The sequence below is a fragment of the Tetrao urogallus genome (genome assembly GCF_951394365.1).
Source record: "Tetrao urogallus genome assembly, chromosome: 7".
Classification (NCBI taxonomy): Eukaryota; Metazoa; Chordata; class Aves; order Galliformes; family Phasianidae; genus Tetrao; species Tetrao urogallus.
In genome coordinates, this window is record NC_136820.1 from 30,863,501 (window position 1) to 30,883,762 (window position 20,262).

The 20,262-nt window shown below is 38.9% G+C and overlaps 1 protein-coding gene across 1 annotated transcript in view; it reads right to left on the bottom strand.

Moving 5' to 3' along the window:
- The window catches only part of ADAM22 (ADAM metallopeptidase domain 22), a gene marked incomplete at both ends in the record, with an annotated part of 121,611 nt that overhangs the window by 7,864 nt on the left and 93,485 nt on the right, over positions 1 to 20,262 (bottom strand). The window contains 14 exons of the mRNA XM_079538354.1: positions 1,222 to 1,308; positions 3,412 to 3,522; positions 6,460 to 6,526; positions 7,055 to 7,155; positions 9,335 to 9,529; positions 12,205 to 12,222; positions 13,539 to 13,629; positions 14,560 to 14,668; positions 15,616 to 15,784; positions 16,469 to 16,585; positions 17,206 to 17,311; positions 19,036 to 19,099; positions 19,371 to 19,421; positions 19,645 to 19,725. Coding sequence (XP_079394480.1) covers positions 1,222 to 1,308; positions 3,412 to 3,522; positions 6,460 to 6,526; positions 7,055 to 7,155; positions 9,335 to 9,529; positions 12,205 to 12,222; positions 13,539 to 13,629; positions 14,560 to 14,668; positions 15,616 to 15,784; positions 16,469 to 16,585; positions 17,206 to 17,311; positions 19,036 to 19,099; positions 19,371 to 19,421; positions 19,645 to 19,725 — 1,367 coding nt within the window. The remainder of the gene's footprint in view (positions 1 to 1,221; positions 1,309 to 3,411; positions 3,523 to 6,459; positions 6,527 to 7,054; positions 7,156 to 9,334; positions 9,530 to 12,204; positions 12,223 to 13,538; positions 13,630 to 14,559; positions 14,669 to 15,615; positions 15,785 to 16,468; positions 16,586 to 17,205; positions 17,312 to 19,035; positions 19,100 to 19,370; positions 19,422 to 19,644; positions 19,726 to 20,262) is intronic.

Here is a 20,262-nt window from a genome sequence, read left to right on the forward strand (position 1 = left end):
CAGGCTTAAATTCACCTCATCTGACCTGATGGCTTTTTGGAACACTTCTCTGCAACTTCCTCTGCAATTTAACAACTCTTGAAAGCAAATGTAAATGATACATAAAAATAACTATTTAAAGCTCTGACAGACTTCAAGGGATTTTCAGTTCTAAAAGTGACTAAAATCCCAAGTTGCTATTTAATACCTTCCAGTGTAACTATGAGAATAAAAGTGCTTCATTAACATCTTGCACTACAACCCCATCACATTTTTCCCCCAAACAAACACCAGACATAGTGAATGTTGCTGTCCTTTTGCACTATTAGTAGGCCCCACTCCTGTGTCACAATTACCATTAGATTTCTATTTATTCATTCTTACTATCCTTCACCGTTTCAGCTAAAAATTGCATATTTTATTCTTTGCATCTCTACAACTCGTTTGAGCCTCCTGTTTGATAGCTTACAGTGCTTTACATCCTTTGTCACAATTGTCTTCCATTCTCTATGCTAGCTGTTTCTTTTTCAGCTGATATAGACTGCTCGCTCAGTGGCAGAATTACATCTCTGGGAACACAGACTTGTGATTATGTACAGCATGAAGGTCAGCCTCATGCAGAATTCTCTTTAACTTGGAAGGTATTGAATACATGTTTTCCTTTCAAAAACAAGGGATTTGGGGAATAGAACCCTACACTCACTTGTAACAGATTCATTAGTTGTTTGATAAGCAGAGCACAGAGTATATTCTCATACATTCATTTATCCAATCACAATGCTAATTATTTCGTTGTGTGGTGAGGGTAAAATACCACTACTTTTTTTTTTGTTGTTTAAATTTTAGTATGCACTATATAAGACAGTGGGTAGAGTGAATGTGTTACGTTTGCTTCAGTAAATTAAATTCTATTTAAGTTAATACTACTTTATTAGTGATAAATACATCTCATGCCCATAAACACTACTTGGCATAAAATGATGAGAAAGCTACTACAAGCTACAGATGATGGTGGGAATGCATGCACTACACACACCCTTTTCAATGGCTTCATTAAAACATTCAGTAAAAGAATTGTAAATTGCACATGAAGCCAAAAACAGACATCAAAATGCAGCAAAAGAAGAGGGGCCCTTTGCACCTACAGTAACTTGTATTGATTTATACAAGGTAGGAGTCTCAAGATATCTGTATATGCTGGAACAGCTCTTAAAAAAGATATAGAATTAATTTACAAAATACCTAAAGTATGGTCCTTCAGTGTTTTTATTCACATCTTCTACCCACTTAGCTACATTATATTCTCTTTTGAACCATGGGTTTAAATACCTGCAGAAAGCAATGGAAGGAACAGAGAAAGCAGAAGAACAAGAATAGAAAATCTGAGAACACACAGCACAAGCTTAGCAAGGATGTCTTCATCCCCAAAATGCAAGTGAATATGGCAAATCAATCAGTATGGATGTAGGGTGAGGACTAGGTAATGTGTACAACTGCATGAGAACCCCTGACAAGACTGGCATGTTTGGTTTATCTGGAAATTCTATGAAAGGATACATCACTCATTTTCTCTCCTAAGGGCAAAATTCACTCCTAGACAGAGGGCCAGCATTAAGCTCCTGTTTTCAACTCCTCTCATGATCTCAAAGTAAGGCTGAAGGGGCATTTGGGCTCCAGTCCTACGTTTTTGCCCAGTTGCAGACACAGGTTTGTACCCATCTAGAGCAAATTGCAAGACAATGGCAAAATGAGTATGGAAACTTGGCTTGGCCCTTCTACAGGAATGAATTTCAGCCTCAATATGTTGAAAGGCTTGACTTGCTTGCCAATGTGGTGGCAGTTTTTGCATTTATGTGCAAATAAACATTTGATTTTATTATTGTTTCCTGTGATAGGACCACAAGAAGCTTTCAAGGAGGTGGGCTGCAGGGCTATCTCCCGTTTTACAGAAGTAACCTTGACACCAAAACCACCCGTTTTAGTAAAACATGCCTGAGCTACATACTCATATTAGCTACATGAAAACTAGAAATAAAGATGGTGTTTAATTATTTGACAATAATGTTACTAGCAAAGAAGATAACTTTTTTTGACTGGTTTTTCTTAACCCCCAGTACCACATTGAGGGAATTTCTCCCTTTTCATAACATTAAGAAAAGAAGGGCAGCATAGAAGCAGCAAACTGTCTGGTCCAATTTAAATCTGGTTTTGCTGTATAAGAATGGCAACAGTTTCACAATTATCTGTAACCACCACCTTCATTTAATGGAGATTAGCACACTCTGAAACAGGAAATAACTTGTAACCAAGGGAAAGGGGGAAAAAAGAATCTTTTTAAGTTAGTTTTGGTACCTGGGGTCAGTTCTCACCATCCTTACGAAAGGGATTCCATTGACCTCGCTCATGGGAACAGGCCTGAGAAGGGACTGCTCAGGTGGGGTTTGGTGGAGCCAGACCATGCCCTTTAAACCTGCCCATATTTCAGACCACGTCAGAGACAAAAGCAGCGGCACTTTCTGACTGCTTAGGCCTCCTTTTTGGCTCTGGAACTTCTCCCCACCCCGCACAAGCGCAGCCACAGCTTTCCAAACGTTCTCGCCCTCAGCCACAAGTGCTCGCTTCTAAGTAGCTTCCCTCAGCTCGCTTACTGATAAGGAATCAGGAGTGCTTCATGCTTTCCAGCTCTGCCTCTTAGGGAAAGAAAATGTCAAAAAAGGTAGCACAGCACGAGAACTGCAAGTGGAGCCACAGGCTGATACCAGCGTCATCAGGAACTAATAGGTTTGGGTTTTAGCATTAACTATGTGCGACTACATATGTTCTTGGAAAACAGACATCACTGCAGTACTTTTGACTTGATTTTTTCATTTGAAAGGTTCTTCTGGTAACCATGAAACACTCCCAGTCTGGCTCCCTGCATTAGAAAACCAAGTGTAGAGTGGTATCAAAGCATGCAGCAGTTGCACTGCCATGTGGCGGGGTTCCCTGTTCCAGCTGTACCACAGGCCATTGCTCACCACCCCATTCTGCCTGTTACAGAAGTGTTGAACCAGGTAACTCACAGATCACTAAGTGATCCCACTAGTAAGCTCTCAGGCTGATCTTCACGGTCACATCGTTAGTGAGGGCCAGAATCCGCATTTCCTTCGAATGAGAAGTTTCCCTTGAAAACCAAGGTGTTCTTACACATAAGCCTACAGCTCAACCAACAGCTCCATTTGGCTTGCAGCACAACATGCAAAAGTGCAAAGACCTGGGCTGGGGACACTGGTACCCTCAGGCTGGGAGGAGGAAGGCCAGCTAGCACGGCGGCAGCAGGAGCACCTCAAAGCAGTCACCGCGTCTAGCCGCAGTGGCACTGGGGGATACTGAGGAAAAGGGACTGTCAGGGGGTAGAATGCAGCCCAGAGCGCAGGGGCAGGTGAGACTGACCTGTGATTCTGGCTCCCTGTTTGGGGGGGGTCAGAGCCCTCTGGGCTTATGCCTTGGGACGGGGTTGGGTGGGCGAAAGAAAGCCCAGGCTCAGATGCATGGGTTACCCTGCTGCAAAAACACAATATATAATAGAGAGTCTAAGCCAAAAATGTTTGCATCAGTTATAACAACGAGGAAGATAAACGCTTATAGGAAAAGCAGTGCGAACTAACAGAGAGCAGAATTGCTATTTGGCAAAGCACACATTTCCTGGGACCTGTTTTAACACATGCTCCCAGTTAAAATTCAGCTTATTCAAAAAACTTTCATCGTCTTTCTTGGATACCTCTAATCAGTTTTATCAGGCCATTTATGAAAAAGCTGCAGAAACATTTAGCCTTTTGGCATTGCTTCTGTGTGAACTGAACCACTTGCCTTTAATGAAGAATTTTGCTTTAAAACACCTAGAAACAATCTAATGCATCCCAAAAGAGCTTTAGCAGTCTCTGCAGAGCCATACTCCCAGCAATGCCCTGTGCCATGGATCTGCTATGCACAAGGGGATGCACAGAGGTGTCACCAGGACACATATCAGGAACAGCACTCTGTCAGTGCTGTTCATGAGGGCTGCACAGCCCAGACCTTGCTCAGTGCTTAAAAGAATGCCATTTAAATGACCAATGGCACATTTCTCTGTTATCTGATGCTGTATACAAAAAACGTTGTGCACAGTATGTGCAATTGCTACAGACCAATGAATACGTCGGATACTTTTGTAAGCAAGTGTATTAGTCTGCATCTGAACATTAAAAAAAAAAAAAAAAGAAGTCTGCACAAGGTATGGCACAAATGAATGCATTCTTCTAGTGGGAGATCCATTTCTCTCTGATACTAACAAGAGACAAACAGCATTCCTCCCTGTTTTCTGTCTCAATAAGTATTCTTTGGACCTGCAAGGCTTTAGGTGGGCTTTCTGTTTCAAAACAGATTTTAAGATTACTCTGTTTCCCAGAGAAGATAAGAAGGTAAATTTGGGAAAAACCACCACGTATTCTGAGGCATCCTCAACGCAACTGACATATTTATTTTTTATGAATATGTTGGCCACAGTTAGACTTTCCTCTGTCAATTTTCCCTTCTCTCAGAGCACATTATCTCACTGACCAGACTGCTGTGTGCCTTGGGCAGTTCTCTCTGTTCCCCACTGAATCTCAGAGCAAATCGTTGGTGCAGTGAGAACTCTGTAAGTGACAGGTTTGCCAAGGAGACTCAGTCTCATGCAATCCAGGACAGGCCCCATCAGAAAGAGCCTCTTGTCTCTACAGGACAGAACGTGCAGTGCTACATCTCTAGCTGGGGTAGCACCAGGGGCTGCTGCTGGGATGAGAGGCACAGAGAGAAGCAGGAAGAACAGCTGAGAATTAGGTGGGAATTTAGGAGCACTTTCAAAAAAAGAAACAAAAAACAATGGTGTTGGGAAAAAGATTTCTAACTCACACACTGTCTACCCAATTATTTTGCACTCTAAAGATCTTGGAGCAAATGTATAGCAGCTGAGCAGCACAGAGGAAAAAATATGCCCATTAGAGGTCTTTTTTGGCTTTCACTGAAAACTATGTTCTTCCCACACAATTTTGTTGGGATAAAAAGAGCTGTTCTGGTCTTATTTTTTATGGATCAAATCCAGCTCCAGTTTGCAATTCTGCTGAGCAATGGAATAATGACATAATTAATTTAACCATGTTGTTTTTATAAATCTTGCTTGAGAATTCAATTAGAAAATGAAGAAAAGCACAGGACAAGCTTCTAAAGAAGAACTTCCAATCTTGTTTTGGTCAGATTAATTTCACTTTTATCAAACTGGCTCATGTGAGGAGAAAAGAAAACGAGGAAAATAATATTCCTTTAAGGGCTTATCAGCACTAAAACCAAGAGCACAGAGGCACTTGATAAACTTCTCTAAAGGGCATGGGGCTAATATTTCTGGTTCCACGTGACCACTTTGGCCATGTAATGTGATAATTACTTTGTGCACCAAACTATTATTTCTGTAGTTTGGAAGACAGAATCTTCTGTGTGAACGTTTCTAAGCCTACTTGATTCAAGAAAGTTCATTGCAGGTGGAAGAAAAATTTCAGAACAAACTTAACTCCCCAAATCGCAGAAAACAGGGCTCAGAGAGGTGACAGCAGTACTAGTTTCAGCAGGGTTGGCATCAAGCCTGCTTGCCCATACAGGTGCAAAGTTAGTACTAATGGTATGAGAAAGGGCACTGTCATTGCTGTCATGGTCACAGAGGGGTCATTCCTGTGGAGTGTAAGTGCTGAAAAGCCGGCCAGTGCTTGACACGCCTAGAGATGATGCTTCCAGCCATTCCCCATTCTGTCATGAAAGAAGCCTGAACCAGTAGGATTAAGTAAAAGGCTCTTTCCCCGTGGGAAGCACCGAATTCATGGGCTCTTCAGTAAATGTAACTACCACATCAATATAGAACACCATATAAGTCATGCTGTAGGGGTCTGTGGATCAGCCACATGGTAAGGACTGCCATGGCTTACACAAGACTGGCTCTTTCAGTTTTTGCTAGCTTACAACAATGAACTATGAGATACTCTTAGAGAAGACACCTCCCCTAAAGACTCCAGGCAGGTTCACAGAGATACGAATCGCTAACTCTGCAATGGTCCAACCCAAGGTGAAGACAAGGGTAGGAAATGAGTTATCAGAAATTCAATTCTGAACCAGGATACACTCAGCAATGGCAGTTTACTGTAGATAACGGGCTGTAGTGATGGTGCAGGCTGCCACCATCATTGGGAATTACTATGGGAATGACTGTGAGAATGCCTACACAAAAAAGAAAATTGATAGATAACTTGTTAAAGAATACATAAAAAGAGGTTGAAAGCCAAACCATTACCAGATCAGCCATTATCAGTCAGCAATCAGAATGGGCCACAGGGCAAAAATGCTTCTGTCTACTTTTCATTACTCTTTGTCTTGGTCTACAAAACAGAAGTATGAAAACTGTACTTTTAGGCTTTGCTGTTGTAAATTCAGACTTACTCAGTTGAATTAGACCGTGGCCTAAATCTTTTGCCTCTGACTTTCTTTCTGTTTCCTCCTATATTACCTGAAAGAAATCAAAGGATAAATACAGGTGGTAAAATATCTTGAAACCAACCTATATTCCATTCCAAACTGTATATTCTCTTTGCATCCCCGACAAGTCACTAGCTATGACCATTTAAAAGCCATAAGTCAATCTCTTTTGAATTACGTCAGACTGAGAAAACTTAATATTTAGGTGATCTTCCACTACTTTCTGTTGCAACTGTACAGAGCTGAAAACTATTTAGTTTCAGCCTTCACTTGAAAAAAATCACTTCAAGAAAAAAAAGATACTGCATAATAAAAATCATGAAAGCTGGCAAAAATGAATGGACCTCTTGAACTCTTTCATGTTGACTCACATTGGAGAAATAGCAGAAATTAGATCCAATTTTTATGTGATAAAGCTTGTGTGGGGCACTGCTAAATCCTAACTCCAGGTTAACAATAGGCAGAATTTTAAGGAGTCATGCTGCTCTCCTAAGATTACCTAAGCATTCAGAGAGCAGCAATGGCTTCCACTGTGACCAGTACAAAGGTTCACACTTACCTTGCCAAGAATTACTCCTAGGCCTCCCATTTTCACAAATGTCTGAAATATGCTTTGTGTCTGGTATCCTTTCACTCCAGGAATGAGATAATCCATTTGACCTGGAATAGGAGGGCTCAGATGCAGTTACTGTTACGGGTGTATCCTCAACACAAATGCTAGCTCAGCTGTTCCGAGACAGCCACATTGCCAAAGTCAGTGTCATAACACAGCCTAAGGTCTGTCTGCACTAGCAAAACTGGTCAGAATAGATGGCTTATTTCTTAAGAAGTTTTGCTTAAAAGATGTATTTCTGTGCTTTGTAAAAGTCTGAACACTCTTGTGTTTTTCCATCTCTGCTCTCCACGCAGTGCGGGCATCTGACAAATGCTCTTCAGTTTCCAGAAGATAAGGCTAATCACAGGCACACTGAAGTAAGCTCAGGGCTTTATTAATGCTTTATTAATTCAAACTTATATGAAATATAAAAGATCTGAGAACTGACAGATCCACTGAGAGATTCGGTAATCATTTTCTCCTCCTAAGCATCCTCAGGTCCAGGAGTGGCTTGCTACGTACTGCCTTTGCTGTTTGCTATTTCACAACAACAAGAATTATTATAAATTTATACTTTTAAATCTTTGAATGCCTGTGAATACTAACTAACGCTTCACAGGTTTTTCCAGCAAGGAAAAGCCCAGGAGGCTGATATCTCAGTCATGTGAACACCTGTGAAGAGATGCCATCAATGTTTCCATCCAGAGCAAATTACAGCCCACTTGAAATAATGTAGGAAATAGTCCCTGGGCATTGAAATGGTAGCACTGTGACAGGTCCAGCACAATGTTAATGGAATATTTTTCAGGCTTCCTTTTTTGGACTTGACAGTAGCACAAAGTATCTGAACTGGTGGCAGGCAACAAAAAACCTCTCTAGTACAGACAGACCTTAGAAATCATTAGCTTTTCAGAACAAATAATAAACAAAACACATGAAAGAAATGGAGTATGAAACAAAGATACAGGACAAAAGATGCAACACCTTGAATGACATTCATTTTAAAACAAGTATTTTTCTTAGCTGGAATGCAAGCCTGCTTACACAAGCCTATACAAAAATCTGCTTTTCCAAGACTTCTTTTTTCAAAATTTTCAAAATACCCACACGAGAAAAGATTCTCCAACACAGACACTGTACCATTTAAAGTTAATTTCTGCTCCTGGAAACAAGTAACAACTCATCTATAAATCTAAAAAGCTGAATTTAAAAATTGGAAATAATTAATTACATACTACCACTGTTTTCTTAATAACATATTTATTAGACCACATGGAATTAAGTTGCACATAGTTTCAAGCCAATATACCTCATGGCACTGCAAATGTACCCCTTCCATATATTTCTCCTTATTTTCTTCAAAAATAGCACAAAGAGAATGGCTTTGTCAACTGCACACGGAGCTACTGACTGCTCACTGAGACAAGAACTGAGATTGCAGTTGACTTATGAAGCAGTTCAAGAATGTCTATCTCTGAAAAGACATTCACAGCTTCTTATAAATTGTTTTACAATGCTGGCCAAAGATTTTCTTAATTAAAGCATCTCTGACTACAGAGGGACTTAAAACATCATAACCTCAGGACCTCAGCAATTATAGAGGACTCACAATGTTTTTTAATGAATTTTCCACTTTTAAATACTTACTTTCTTTTGTAAATAGTCAGAGCAATAGCAGAATAAGTGAAATCTGTGAAACAGTGGAAAAATCTAATGCCCTCTTTGGTTACTCATAGCAGCAAGCAAGAAACTACAGAAAGTCTTTGCGGAATCATTTTTAAGATAACTCTTGGCAGCCATTTAGTACATTAGTTCAGTAAGTGAAAGTGGAATAAAATGTAAGTACCATCATCCTTACTATGAGACAGCAAGGATAGTATTCAGAAGTCTAGGTCAACTTAGTGAATTAATCACACCAATAAATAAAGGTATAAAAAGAATTTACATTTATTATTGAAGCAAGACATTGTTCCTTTTCTTTGATTACATGACAAAGATGATAAAACGTGTTTTTAATTTAAATATTTTTTATTCAGCAATTATTACTGTAGTCTACTTGAAAGCAATTTTCAAGCAGGAAAATGATGAAAATTGGACTGCCCAAATTTGGTTTCCATTGGAAAACATGTTTATTCTGGCCTAATTGTAATAATTAGTAGCTCAGGACACGTGAGAAAAATCAGTAATCAAAGCACAAAGGATGTTAACCATAACATTCCACAAAGAAAGAAGAAAGAATCAAACCTGCTGCAAAACAATGAAATGTTCTGACTAATGGAATAATGGGTGATGGAACAGGTAGAAATCTGAAAATGCGACAGAAAAGCAGACCTCTTCTTAGAACTAGATGCAGAGTTTGTGCTGACTCCAGGAGGCATGTCGCTATAGAAAGAGTCGGCCTCTCCGGGCTTTTTTACATAATCTCCCTGGGGTATTTGTCTGAAGCATAACAAACATCGGAGAGTCAGAGAACATGGCAGGCATGAGTACGCAGACAAATGCACACAGATATCAGTTTTAAGGAAAGAGACAAGGATCATGACCCTCGAGGAAACCTGTTAAACACATACATTCAATCTATAAGAAGTAATTCAACTACCCAAGAGAAAACTTCTGCATATTTCTGACAGTTCGGGAAAGGGAATGATGTGGTTTTAGGAGGGAAAAGCAAGGAGCACTTCACTGATAAACTCTGATCGCTGTTTTTAAAGTTGGTGGTTCTTGGGATGGTGGATACCTAAGCTCAGACATTTCAAGGTCTCATTGTGAGGGTTGTGAAAGGCACCTCTGGCAGAATGCAAGCCTGAGTCAAAGAGGAGTTCAGGAAAAGTGAGAGTGTTTTTCCCTCTGGATGATTACTGAGATAGATGCCTTCTTTTCCGTTTTTGTGACTGCTACTGAATTCAAAAATAACAATAATGAGTTGTTTAAACTTCAGGAGGAAAAAGATATCCAGTTCACTGATTATCCTCATGTCCAAAGGAATTTATGCCAGCGCCAGAACTTCTCAGCTACTACTGATTACCACTACAGATTCACTCTGCCAAGACATATAAAAGTAATGCCATACAAATTTCAGAACAGTTCATCCTTTTCTACTGGCAGAGGTGTGGTTTTGGTCCACAAAACAATGCGTTAGGAATTCTCAATCAAGTTATGCCACTTTTGTTCAGGCAGTAAATTGATTGCCAGCTGAAAAACTCCAATCTCAATATTCCAGTTACAGTTCCACCAAGCCAGAAAATACAAATTGCTCATCTGAAAGCTGGCTACATCATAATACCATCAGTTCAATTATCCCTGCACTGTCCAAGGATTTTTGGCTTCAGTTTTCCCCTATCAAGATGCACATTTATCAGAAGATTGATTCATCCTTAAATTAGGTCCAACTCCAGACTGGAACTGGTGTCTCTTCATTCCGGATTTGAATTTATAATGGTCCTGAAGTATTTGAAATATGAAATCACTAATGTACCACAGTACTTGCATGTTATTTCTCTAACAGTTCTTGAGTTCCCGTTCTTCAGCCACTACACCTTTTCAGTACTGACAGAGTATGCACAGTTCTGCTCCCCAGGGCTCCTCTAGCAAAGTGCTCTCTCACTGCCTGGTCAGAAATAGCTGCTCCCATACATCCACCTTATCCCAGCTGACAGAATCCTTGCTAATTCACTCCTTTTGTGACTTTCCAGTTCATTGTTTCACTTAGCACTATCAAATACTATTCCTTTAGTTATGCTTCTTTAAGTAATATCTCAATGTCTTGTTTTCATCTTTATTTAAGGACTAACAATAAACTATTTTTAAAAAAGAGACACTGAGGTAGATGCCTGTTTTTAACGCTTGTGGGGCACTCTGTGTACATATCCAAAATAATTCTATTTAGAATAGACAGTTCCTCAGAATAGTTCTACAAACTTCATTTTCTTCATGAAGTATCTCCATCCCTCCATCACCTCCAAAAGCTGTAACCTATACTGGTTTCTCTCTGTTCATGCCCACAGACATAGCTGCAAACTGACCACATCCTTAGGAAATGTGAAAAACATGAGATTCTCTAGTATTCCAGTGCTATTCACAGGAGGTAGTCTCTTCCCATACTTAGAGGTCCCTTCTGTCCTCTGCCAACAACAGAATAACTCAAAGGCTATGTATGTGTTTGTGGATGCAACATTCACCACTCAGCACCACCAAACTCCCAAATTCTTCCTTCCTTGTGCCTGGTGACATTTCCTACCTGCCAGTCCAACCATAATGCTTGCTTTGACTTCTTCTAGTCACTGTTTCTGTCTTCTCTCTGAGCTTGTTGTGCACAACATAAAGCTACCAGCACTTTGCAGAGTTTTTCTGCTTTTTGTATTTTAAGTCTGGCAGAGAAAGCACTACACAAGCAGAGGAGAACAACCACAACAGGTAGCAGCAACACACAAAGCAACAGCTTGGATCAGGGGCTGGTAACACGGGCAGAAAACAGGAGAATTTGAGAAAATGTTTCATCTGCAGAGGCCTGTGAGAAGCAGCAGATCTCCTTCCCAGATTGGTTTGTGAAGCAGATGATGGTGGTCTTCTGGGAGCTGAACCCCAAATCACTTTGAGTTTGAGTTCTGGCCACCAACTTGAAGTGTAAAAGCTGAGGCCTCTTCTGAAGCTGGTGCCAAGATTTGGCTACAAATACATCAGCAGGGTGGCTGTAGGGAATGGGCTCTCCTTTCACACACTGATTTAATTGCACAGTACTTTGCATTAATTGCAAAGAAGCACTGGAAATGAATTTGTCTCAGAAGGCTCCTAAATATTGTGTGAATATTAATTATTCAATCCTCAGATCTCAAGGATAATTTCATCCCTAATAGCAGATTTTCAGCCTTTTACTGGAAATACTCTCCTGTTTTCCTAAAATGCTCTAAGTAAACATTACTTTTGCTAATGAGTCCAGTGAAATTGAGATTTCAAGCAATGTGTACAGAATCAACATTAATTTTATATATTCAAGTAAATATTTCTTAAAATATGACAATTCATCACCCCTATATTTTCTTTGCAGCATGTAAATGAGCAAGAAAAGATATTTTCAGAATTTTCTAGAAATACATTCCATTACTTTTATCACATACCTCTGTCTTCTGTAGTTTCTTTCCATAAAAAAAGAAGAGAAAGAAATATGTTTACATTATCAGTATGCAGGTACACGTAGACAGTAAAACATATACAGAATGGAAATTTTGCTCAAAATTTTTCAACAAAAACCAATTCTGAAATAAACATCATCATAAACAAGAATAAACAAGGAAAAACACTCGCGTTGACGGATGACATCAGCACTGACCTGGAAGTGCCCTTCATGACAATTTTAAGTCTATTTACTGTGGTGCTGCTGATGAATGGTGCCCTTTTGCTCTCCACTTCCAAAAGCAAATCTCTCTGGCTAACCTCCAAACTAGCCCTTAACTTCTGGAGCTGTACTCAACATACAAGCTCAAATTTTCAAATACCTCCAGCAGCTAACATTGAACTATCATGGCAGCATAACCTGCCCTTTTACTATCCTAATCCTCTGAGCTTTTTTTTCCAAAAAAAAAGCCTCTTTCCTTATGTATTCCTGGCTGCCCTCAGCCTACCTCAGAGTAATGCTGGGGCAGGGGACATGCCAACTTGTAATGCCAAACCAAGGGGCTGTGTCCTGGCCACAGCACTGCCTGCAGTGCAACTTGCCTCAAGAGCTCACGGAGGAAGGACTCTGACAGTCACTCTCACTCAAACACCAGTGGCTAAATAAGCACCTGACTTTTTGTAATGTATGCAAAAGAACTACACTTTTCTGGTTTTAGAAGAAATTCACAAGAGGAGAAATACTGAAAAAGAGCAATCAGATTAAAACAATCCACTTTGACCTTCAGTGAGCAGAGTACTTACAGTTCTACATCAGGAAAGAAGTCACAACTTATTTACACACTGCAGGTCTTTCTCACAAAAAAAAAAAAGTTTGAATTGATTTGGGGTTAAGCTGACTGAAGACAAATATCTGTTTAGGGAAACATAAGGCTTTACTGTCTGAAGGCAAATCTTTCTAAATTTATTCTGTCATTAGGAAAGATTTGTAAATGAATCAGACTGTAATCTGGCATTTCCTTAGTTAGATGCAGTAAAATTACAATCTGGCCGTTTCCAATAATAAAAGATAATAGCAAAAAAAAAAAAAAAAAAAAAAAAAAAAAAAGAAAAAAGAAAAAAATCTTTCAAACCTGGACCAAGCCCTCCAAAAGCAAAATCACTTATACATATAAGAATCCTCTGAGAAATGCTAACACTATAAAAAATGATACTGTACAAATATAATCAAATCTGGATTTCTTTAGATGATGTTTGAATTGTTTCTATCACAACGTAGCCAATTATCAGATTAAATAAGCATATTTTAACTAAATTAAGAAGAATACAATTTACTTACTTGTAACCCCATGCAGTTATCCCTAAAACGAGAGCCAATACTAAAATGGTGCCAGCAATTGCTCCTATTATTATGTTTGTGCTAACAACACCTAGAAACACAAGAAAGGGGAAAAAAATGCACTTTCAAGATAAAGTATACAAGAATAGTAAATTCACCATCTCTCAAAAACCTGCTTGAACAACTTGCACTCAGATGACTAATTGTAACCAGCAATGCCATCTTGAAGTATAACACGGCCATCAAAAGCTCTTCTGTATATCAAACTTTGAGTTCTATCTGCTTCATGTAACTGAATGCTTGCTACTTGGAAAAGTTGTGCCAGGTACACCAACATAATGTCATCAATACTGAACTACTATATTGCAATCATATCACCTGTCTAGTAAACAAATGCTTACATTGGAATAAAAGGGACTTTTTGTCTTTGTTTAAAACTTCCCCATTGCTGAATAAAGTAAAAAAGACCAGAAATGGCATTCTGGGAGACAGTAAAACTGCCCCATAGAGAAATTTCTAATGACTATATAAAACATTTACACTCTCATTTTTCTCCAATTTATCTTCTTGTATGCAAGTCTCAAGAGGAAAAAAACTCTCACTCAAAAAAATGTAAAAGACTAAAATTTTGTGTCAACAATCTGCATGTTTCCATGTAATAAAAAACTGACTCTACAAACAAAAATGAAATGTAAGAAACTATAATCTTTCCACCAGGATACAAAAACAAGTCAATTTTTGTTTGTCCTAACCTATCAATCACTTAATCAGGTCACTGAAATGTCTGGGGCAAGTAAAGCACAACTAGATGCACTGGTGATAGTCACAAGTGCTGCACCAAATACTCATGAGTGGCACTGACAGTGAGTGCTTCTGCTGAACAAGGAAGAAAGGGGATGAGGCTCCTACCGGTGCATCGTGTTGCATGCTGGCTGGAAGAGTCAGAGAGCTAGTTTTGCTTAATGAAACTTCCTCAAATCCAAGCTTTACTAATTTTTGTTAAAAAATTATAACTACATACCTTTGTTGATGGCGTCTTTATAAAAAAATACATCATCTTTGATTCGAGAACTGCAGTCATCTCCTCCCCAGAATCGGTCACAGACACACTTTATTTCATTGCTACAAACCTGCAGCCAAAAGTGCCGTTCAGAATCAAATAATAAAATTAATCTATCCCATAATTAAACTACAGAATAGGTACAGTTAGATGTGCCAACTTTAACTGCCTGAAAAATTTTGTGTAACGTTTTTAATATACTGCAATTTTTAATTTATGTATTAGATATAAATATATTAAACGCATCATTACACTTTATATATGTATTATATTGTAATATATTACATAGTGGGAGATACTGAGTACATTAATATTTTTAATTCAATGTATATTTAATAGAGCCATCTAAAATTGCTTTAGGAGACTCAATTATTTTTTTAATATGAAGAAGTGGTTAATTTCAGATAATAAAGGGAGTTCTCATACAGTGCAGGAGACAAAAGGCATTAAGAGAGAAGAGTTCCTTTGATCTCGGCCAAGCCAAAGGGACCTGGACACTCTTTCAAACTGCGTGAGGGACAAAGAGATTTGCCAGGGCCACAGCAAAGCCATAGGCTCTGCACTGACCAAAGACACTGACCATGAGAGGCGGGAGCCAGTTCACTACTCTATTTTCCGGTGGGAATTAACTCTCAGCCAACAAAATCAAATGACTTTATGAATTTTATTGGCTGTTGACACAACAGAAGTAATTAAAGAGAGCATTTGGAAGAACACAGCCCCTCCTTTCTAAGAAATGGGCAACAAAACCTTTATATCCTTCTGAATGCTGCCCGAGGAAATACCAAGCAAGTTAGCTCAAGTGATGTCTGGTAAGATTTTTGTAAAATTAATATCTACTTACTGTGACTTACTGTGATGCTTAGACTGCAGCACATTATGTTCACTGATAAGTCTCCTTCAGTATAGACTACTAGAGTCACGCTGCTGGCTTCATGCAAGGTCTAGCTACTCTGCTACACAATACTGTATACTTAGCCAGAACGGACAAGAGGAATGAAGAGTATAAGAACATACACCGTGTCCTGAACAGATCTGGGTGTCTGTGGTGCCCGGGCAGGTGCTGAAGTTGAAGGATTCGATGGGGAGGCAGCGATGGTCAAGGCACACCATATTTGGCCCACATGGCGTCCCATTCTCCACATAGCCCAGGTCCGTCTCCTCATCAAGCTTCACATGCCCACCACTATAAGACAAGCAGGAAGATCCCCAGAGACTTGTGCTTTTACCAGACACCCAAGAAAGTGCTCTGGGCTGCTACCTTCATTTCTGCCTGCATTATGCAATGCGCAGGACCAGGGAAGAGTATGCACTAGCTAATTTATCTCACCAGCCCTAATGTGAAGCAAAGCAAAATGGAGTATATCTACATCAAAGAATATAATGACAAAAACAACATTTTTCTTGCATAAGAGCTTGTGTTGTAAGAAACACTGAATTTAGTTATGCAGGACTTTATTTCATCTTGCTGTGAGAACATACCAGGTCTGTAACTGGTATTAAACTAACATATGGCAATGCATTAAGCTGCCAGTTAGCTTTAGCAGTGCAGCAAATGTCTAAGTATTTTCAGCAAACTAAACATGCTACAAATATTAAAGAATGTAGTTTTGAGAGGCCAGAGAAGAGCATTATCTCTCTATTGGCAAAACTGACAGCTACACAAAGGGGTCTGCAAAACAGCTGTGCTCTCCATACACAGTAAAGTTTCAGAAGGTTAAAAAGTTTGAGCTGGAATAATGATTATTTCTTAATGGGACACTTTCTATTTTTATTTTTTTATGTAAACAGTTCTCCACTTCAGAATGAGAAACATCGTTTCCCAGGCAAGATGTATATTGACAGTCCTATTTTCAGGATTTCCAATTACCTGCAAGAGTAGACTTTACCAAACTGCAAGACTGATGAAGTGATTTCACCATCAAGTTCTCCAAGTCTGGGCACACTAGATATGTTCGAGCAAAGAAGGTATCCGCAAAGCACATCCCTGCATTGAGAGAATAAACAGATACTCACAAAAACGAAAATTCAAGAAAAATGCATGATCAAAAATGTGTTTTTCTTCACTTGCTTTTGCAACATATTTGTTATTCTTTGCTTTTTTCTCACTGACAGAACTGCCATAAATAATGTCCTATTTCCCACAAAAATAATTCTCCTGAGAACGAGCCTTTTTTGTGATGTATTATCAACAATGCCCTGCAAATGAAGAACTGTCAAGAACAAACCACATCAAATTGATTTAATATCCTATCAAGGTTCAACAGCTGTCCCATGGAGAAGCAGTAGAAGCGGTCTCTGACATATGTTAAGGAATTAGAGACACAACTTTCAAAGCGACTTTAAACTTGTATGCAGGGACTTGCACATTGTCAGACTAGGAGGGTAAGGCCTTTCTCATGTTAATGCATATTTTTCACTTAGGAGTTTGTGAAGGAACAAAAGTAAAGTTACCACATCTGCACAGAGAGCTGGGAAAGGATCTGTAAGCAGAATTAGAATGAAAAAAGAGGACATGCTTCTGCACAGAGGTCTCTTCATGCAATCTTGGGAACTGAAGAAGGGATAAAAATCCCACACCAGCTGTTTTTAAATGGATCAACTTACTGTTTATTGCACTGTATCCAAGAGTCCTTGTCTCTTCCACAGTTTCCTTTCTCAGTCCCTTCAATATTCAACTTCTCATAGCAGTACCTGTCAGCAGCTGACACTTCTGAAACGGAAACAAATCTCTTCTCAGGTGATAAAGACTTTGAAAAGCCAAGCCCTGGGAAACAGGGATGCGCCATGATAGTAAACAGAGCTTTCCAATCTGTCAAATGCAGTATCATGGTCTGCAGATGTGCTTTGGAATTCTGCAAGATATTCTTAATAAGAACTGAAAATTGTTGACAGGATTCTTTTAAAATTTTTGTTATAATTGACAAATTTTATTGACTCAAAATGTCCAGAAGCCACTGAAATTAGTCAATAAATGTCATTATAGGTTCCCTAGGTTGTTAATAAGAGGTTAAATGTAAAACTTCAGTCTCATACAAGTAAGGTAATCAATACTAGATCAAGAGCTGAAAAAGAGGAGGGAAAAACAAAATGAGGGGGAGAAAGGAGTGAGGTGGAGGGAGGAGGTGTTCTGTGTCTCTTTTCATCAAAGCTAACCAGCAAAGCTTGCTTAGGAAGCACCACATTCTGCACAAATACCAAAGGTTTGATATCCTTATAGTACATGCCAGAGGTTTAGAAGGGAGATGCTCCCCTGAAACCTCCAGGTGAATTGTTACCATCCAAGTAATCCTGCTGTTTAGCATAGGCTTTCCAAACCCATCAGTACTTTTGAGCCAAACTCTAAAACAAATTTAAACTCAACTTCCTGTGCCATGCATAAGGAACTCATCTTCAGCAATGCCTGCATTCCTATAATCTCCCAACATAATGAAGCCATTCAAAGAGCTTTTGTCCTGTCAAAGGTTCTTTGTAAACATACCACTGAAACTGTTGCAGTCTGCATGCTATTAATATAAATGTGTAACATGTCTGATGTCCAAGAGAGGTATTATATGTGACCACGTAGAAATTACTGTATGCTTTCAACACAATTGAGTATGTAAATGGCATCTTTTTGTACTGCAATGCAACCTAATTCCTTATTTCCCAATCATAAAATGATCAAACCTCTCTTACAGTTAGAACACTGCCAATCAAACATAAGGCAGTAGAAAATATCTGCTATAGCAATAGAAAAATAACTACAGATATGCTGTGCTTGGTGAGATGATATACATTACCATCCAGACCAAAAGAATCACTCATTTTTCCCTTCTTGCATGTGTGGTTCTTGCACATATGCAGGTTTGTTTGAACTGCCAAAGCTTTAACTGAATGATAGCTAAATACACACTTTGCTTGACAAAAGTAATCTGCACAGCCAGTGGGCATCATTGCAGGAAGCCTTGTCTTCAAAGAGAGACATGCAGTGCACATGCTGGACTGTGCTCTTCTTACTGAGTGTCCACTGCAATTTCTTTGATCTTTCCTACATTTCAGAATAGGCCACAGCTCTGCCTGAAGAATAGCTTATGCCACAAAAAGGAGCAAAGGATGTGTTATTTGGAGAAGTAGGTGATGTAGTCAGCACTAGAACATCAACAGAAAAAAAACAAAACATGGAACTAAGAAAGAAACAAACATAAAGTTAAAAACAAGCATAAAGTTAAGTTTAAAACTGAGTTTAAAGTTCTAGGAGTACCAAAATTACTCAAAAGAAAAACTAAAATTCAAGGGCAAAAATCAAAATGGAGCAGAGTTCTGGATCACAGCACGCAGTCCTGGTTGTTTTCAATGGGTCTGAGCATTCATTTTCCCATAATTTTTTCCTCAGGAAAAATTACTTTTCAAGCCACATGAATGATAACCAACTTAGAAACTTTATTATTTACTCACTTTCACCCCAGATATATTTACACTGTCGGTCCCTGGTTTTACATCTTCCTCCAAAGCAAATGCCCTAAGAAGAAAGAAAATATATACAAACAACTTCAAATAATTTGCTTATCAAACAAAGAAAAAGCATTTGCAAAATATACAGACTTGCTATATTTTCTAGCAAGTCAAGTAATATGATCCTACTTAAATGCTTAGCTCCAAAATATGACCAGCACCCAAAAAACAGGAATTTGATTACACTGTCCAAGGTGAATTCCAAAGTTCTTAAATCAAGCTCTATAAGATATAATCCATAAAACCATTAAGAACATAAAAGAAATTGAAATAATTACCTGCCTGTTATCACATGAATATCCATCCATTTTATGAATATTGGGAGAACACTATAGGGAGAGAAAATAACTAATAGATCATTCAGAAATGCTTGGAAACAAAGAGTACAAGTGGCATATAGAATATTATCTCATTTTCATATTTTCCTTCTGAGCTTACACCAGTTTTAATAACAATTTTTATACGCTGTACCATGCAAAAAAGTAACACTCATATTGACCAAGATACAACAGGCATTTTTTTCATTTCTGGGGTATAAGACCCAAAAATTACCTGACTGGAGTTTCCCGTGCAGTTCTCTGCAATATCACAATCATTCACTGCTTCTCGACACAAAACACCCTTAGGTTCAAACTGAAAAAAAGGACACAAAATCAGTATCTTGGTTTCTCCATGTCATGCCTTAAATGCAATACTTTCTTCACATTTTAACTAAAATAAAGAATGGGAAATAGTAAGGTTCTGAATGAGGGGGGAAGGCTTTCCTTCCCCTGGCAGGCACTGCACCATCTGAGCCACAGACTGCTGGCAGGTGTGAGTGGCACTGCTCCCTGAGCCATCACCTCACCCCCAGGTGATGAGAGCTGCCATGGGCCCCAGGGACCTGTCACACCAACACTGCAGGGGCATTATTCTGGCCAGGGCCTCCACATGTCTGTGACTTTTTTTGTTTTAATAAAACACAGAGGGAGAGATACTGATATTTGTGAATTCCTTTAAGACCAAGAAGACTATAATGCCCTAGAAATTATCATCATGGTTATTACACATTACAAAAATTTCTGCTGTAGAACAGAAACTATTCATAAATATACAGAATTAGGTATGATTTGACACCAATTTCTAATTGAATGGGGATTTAAGAATGAAAAACGAACAAGTGACCTAACA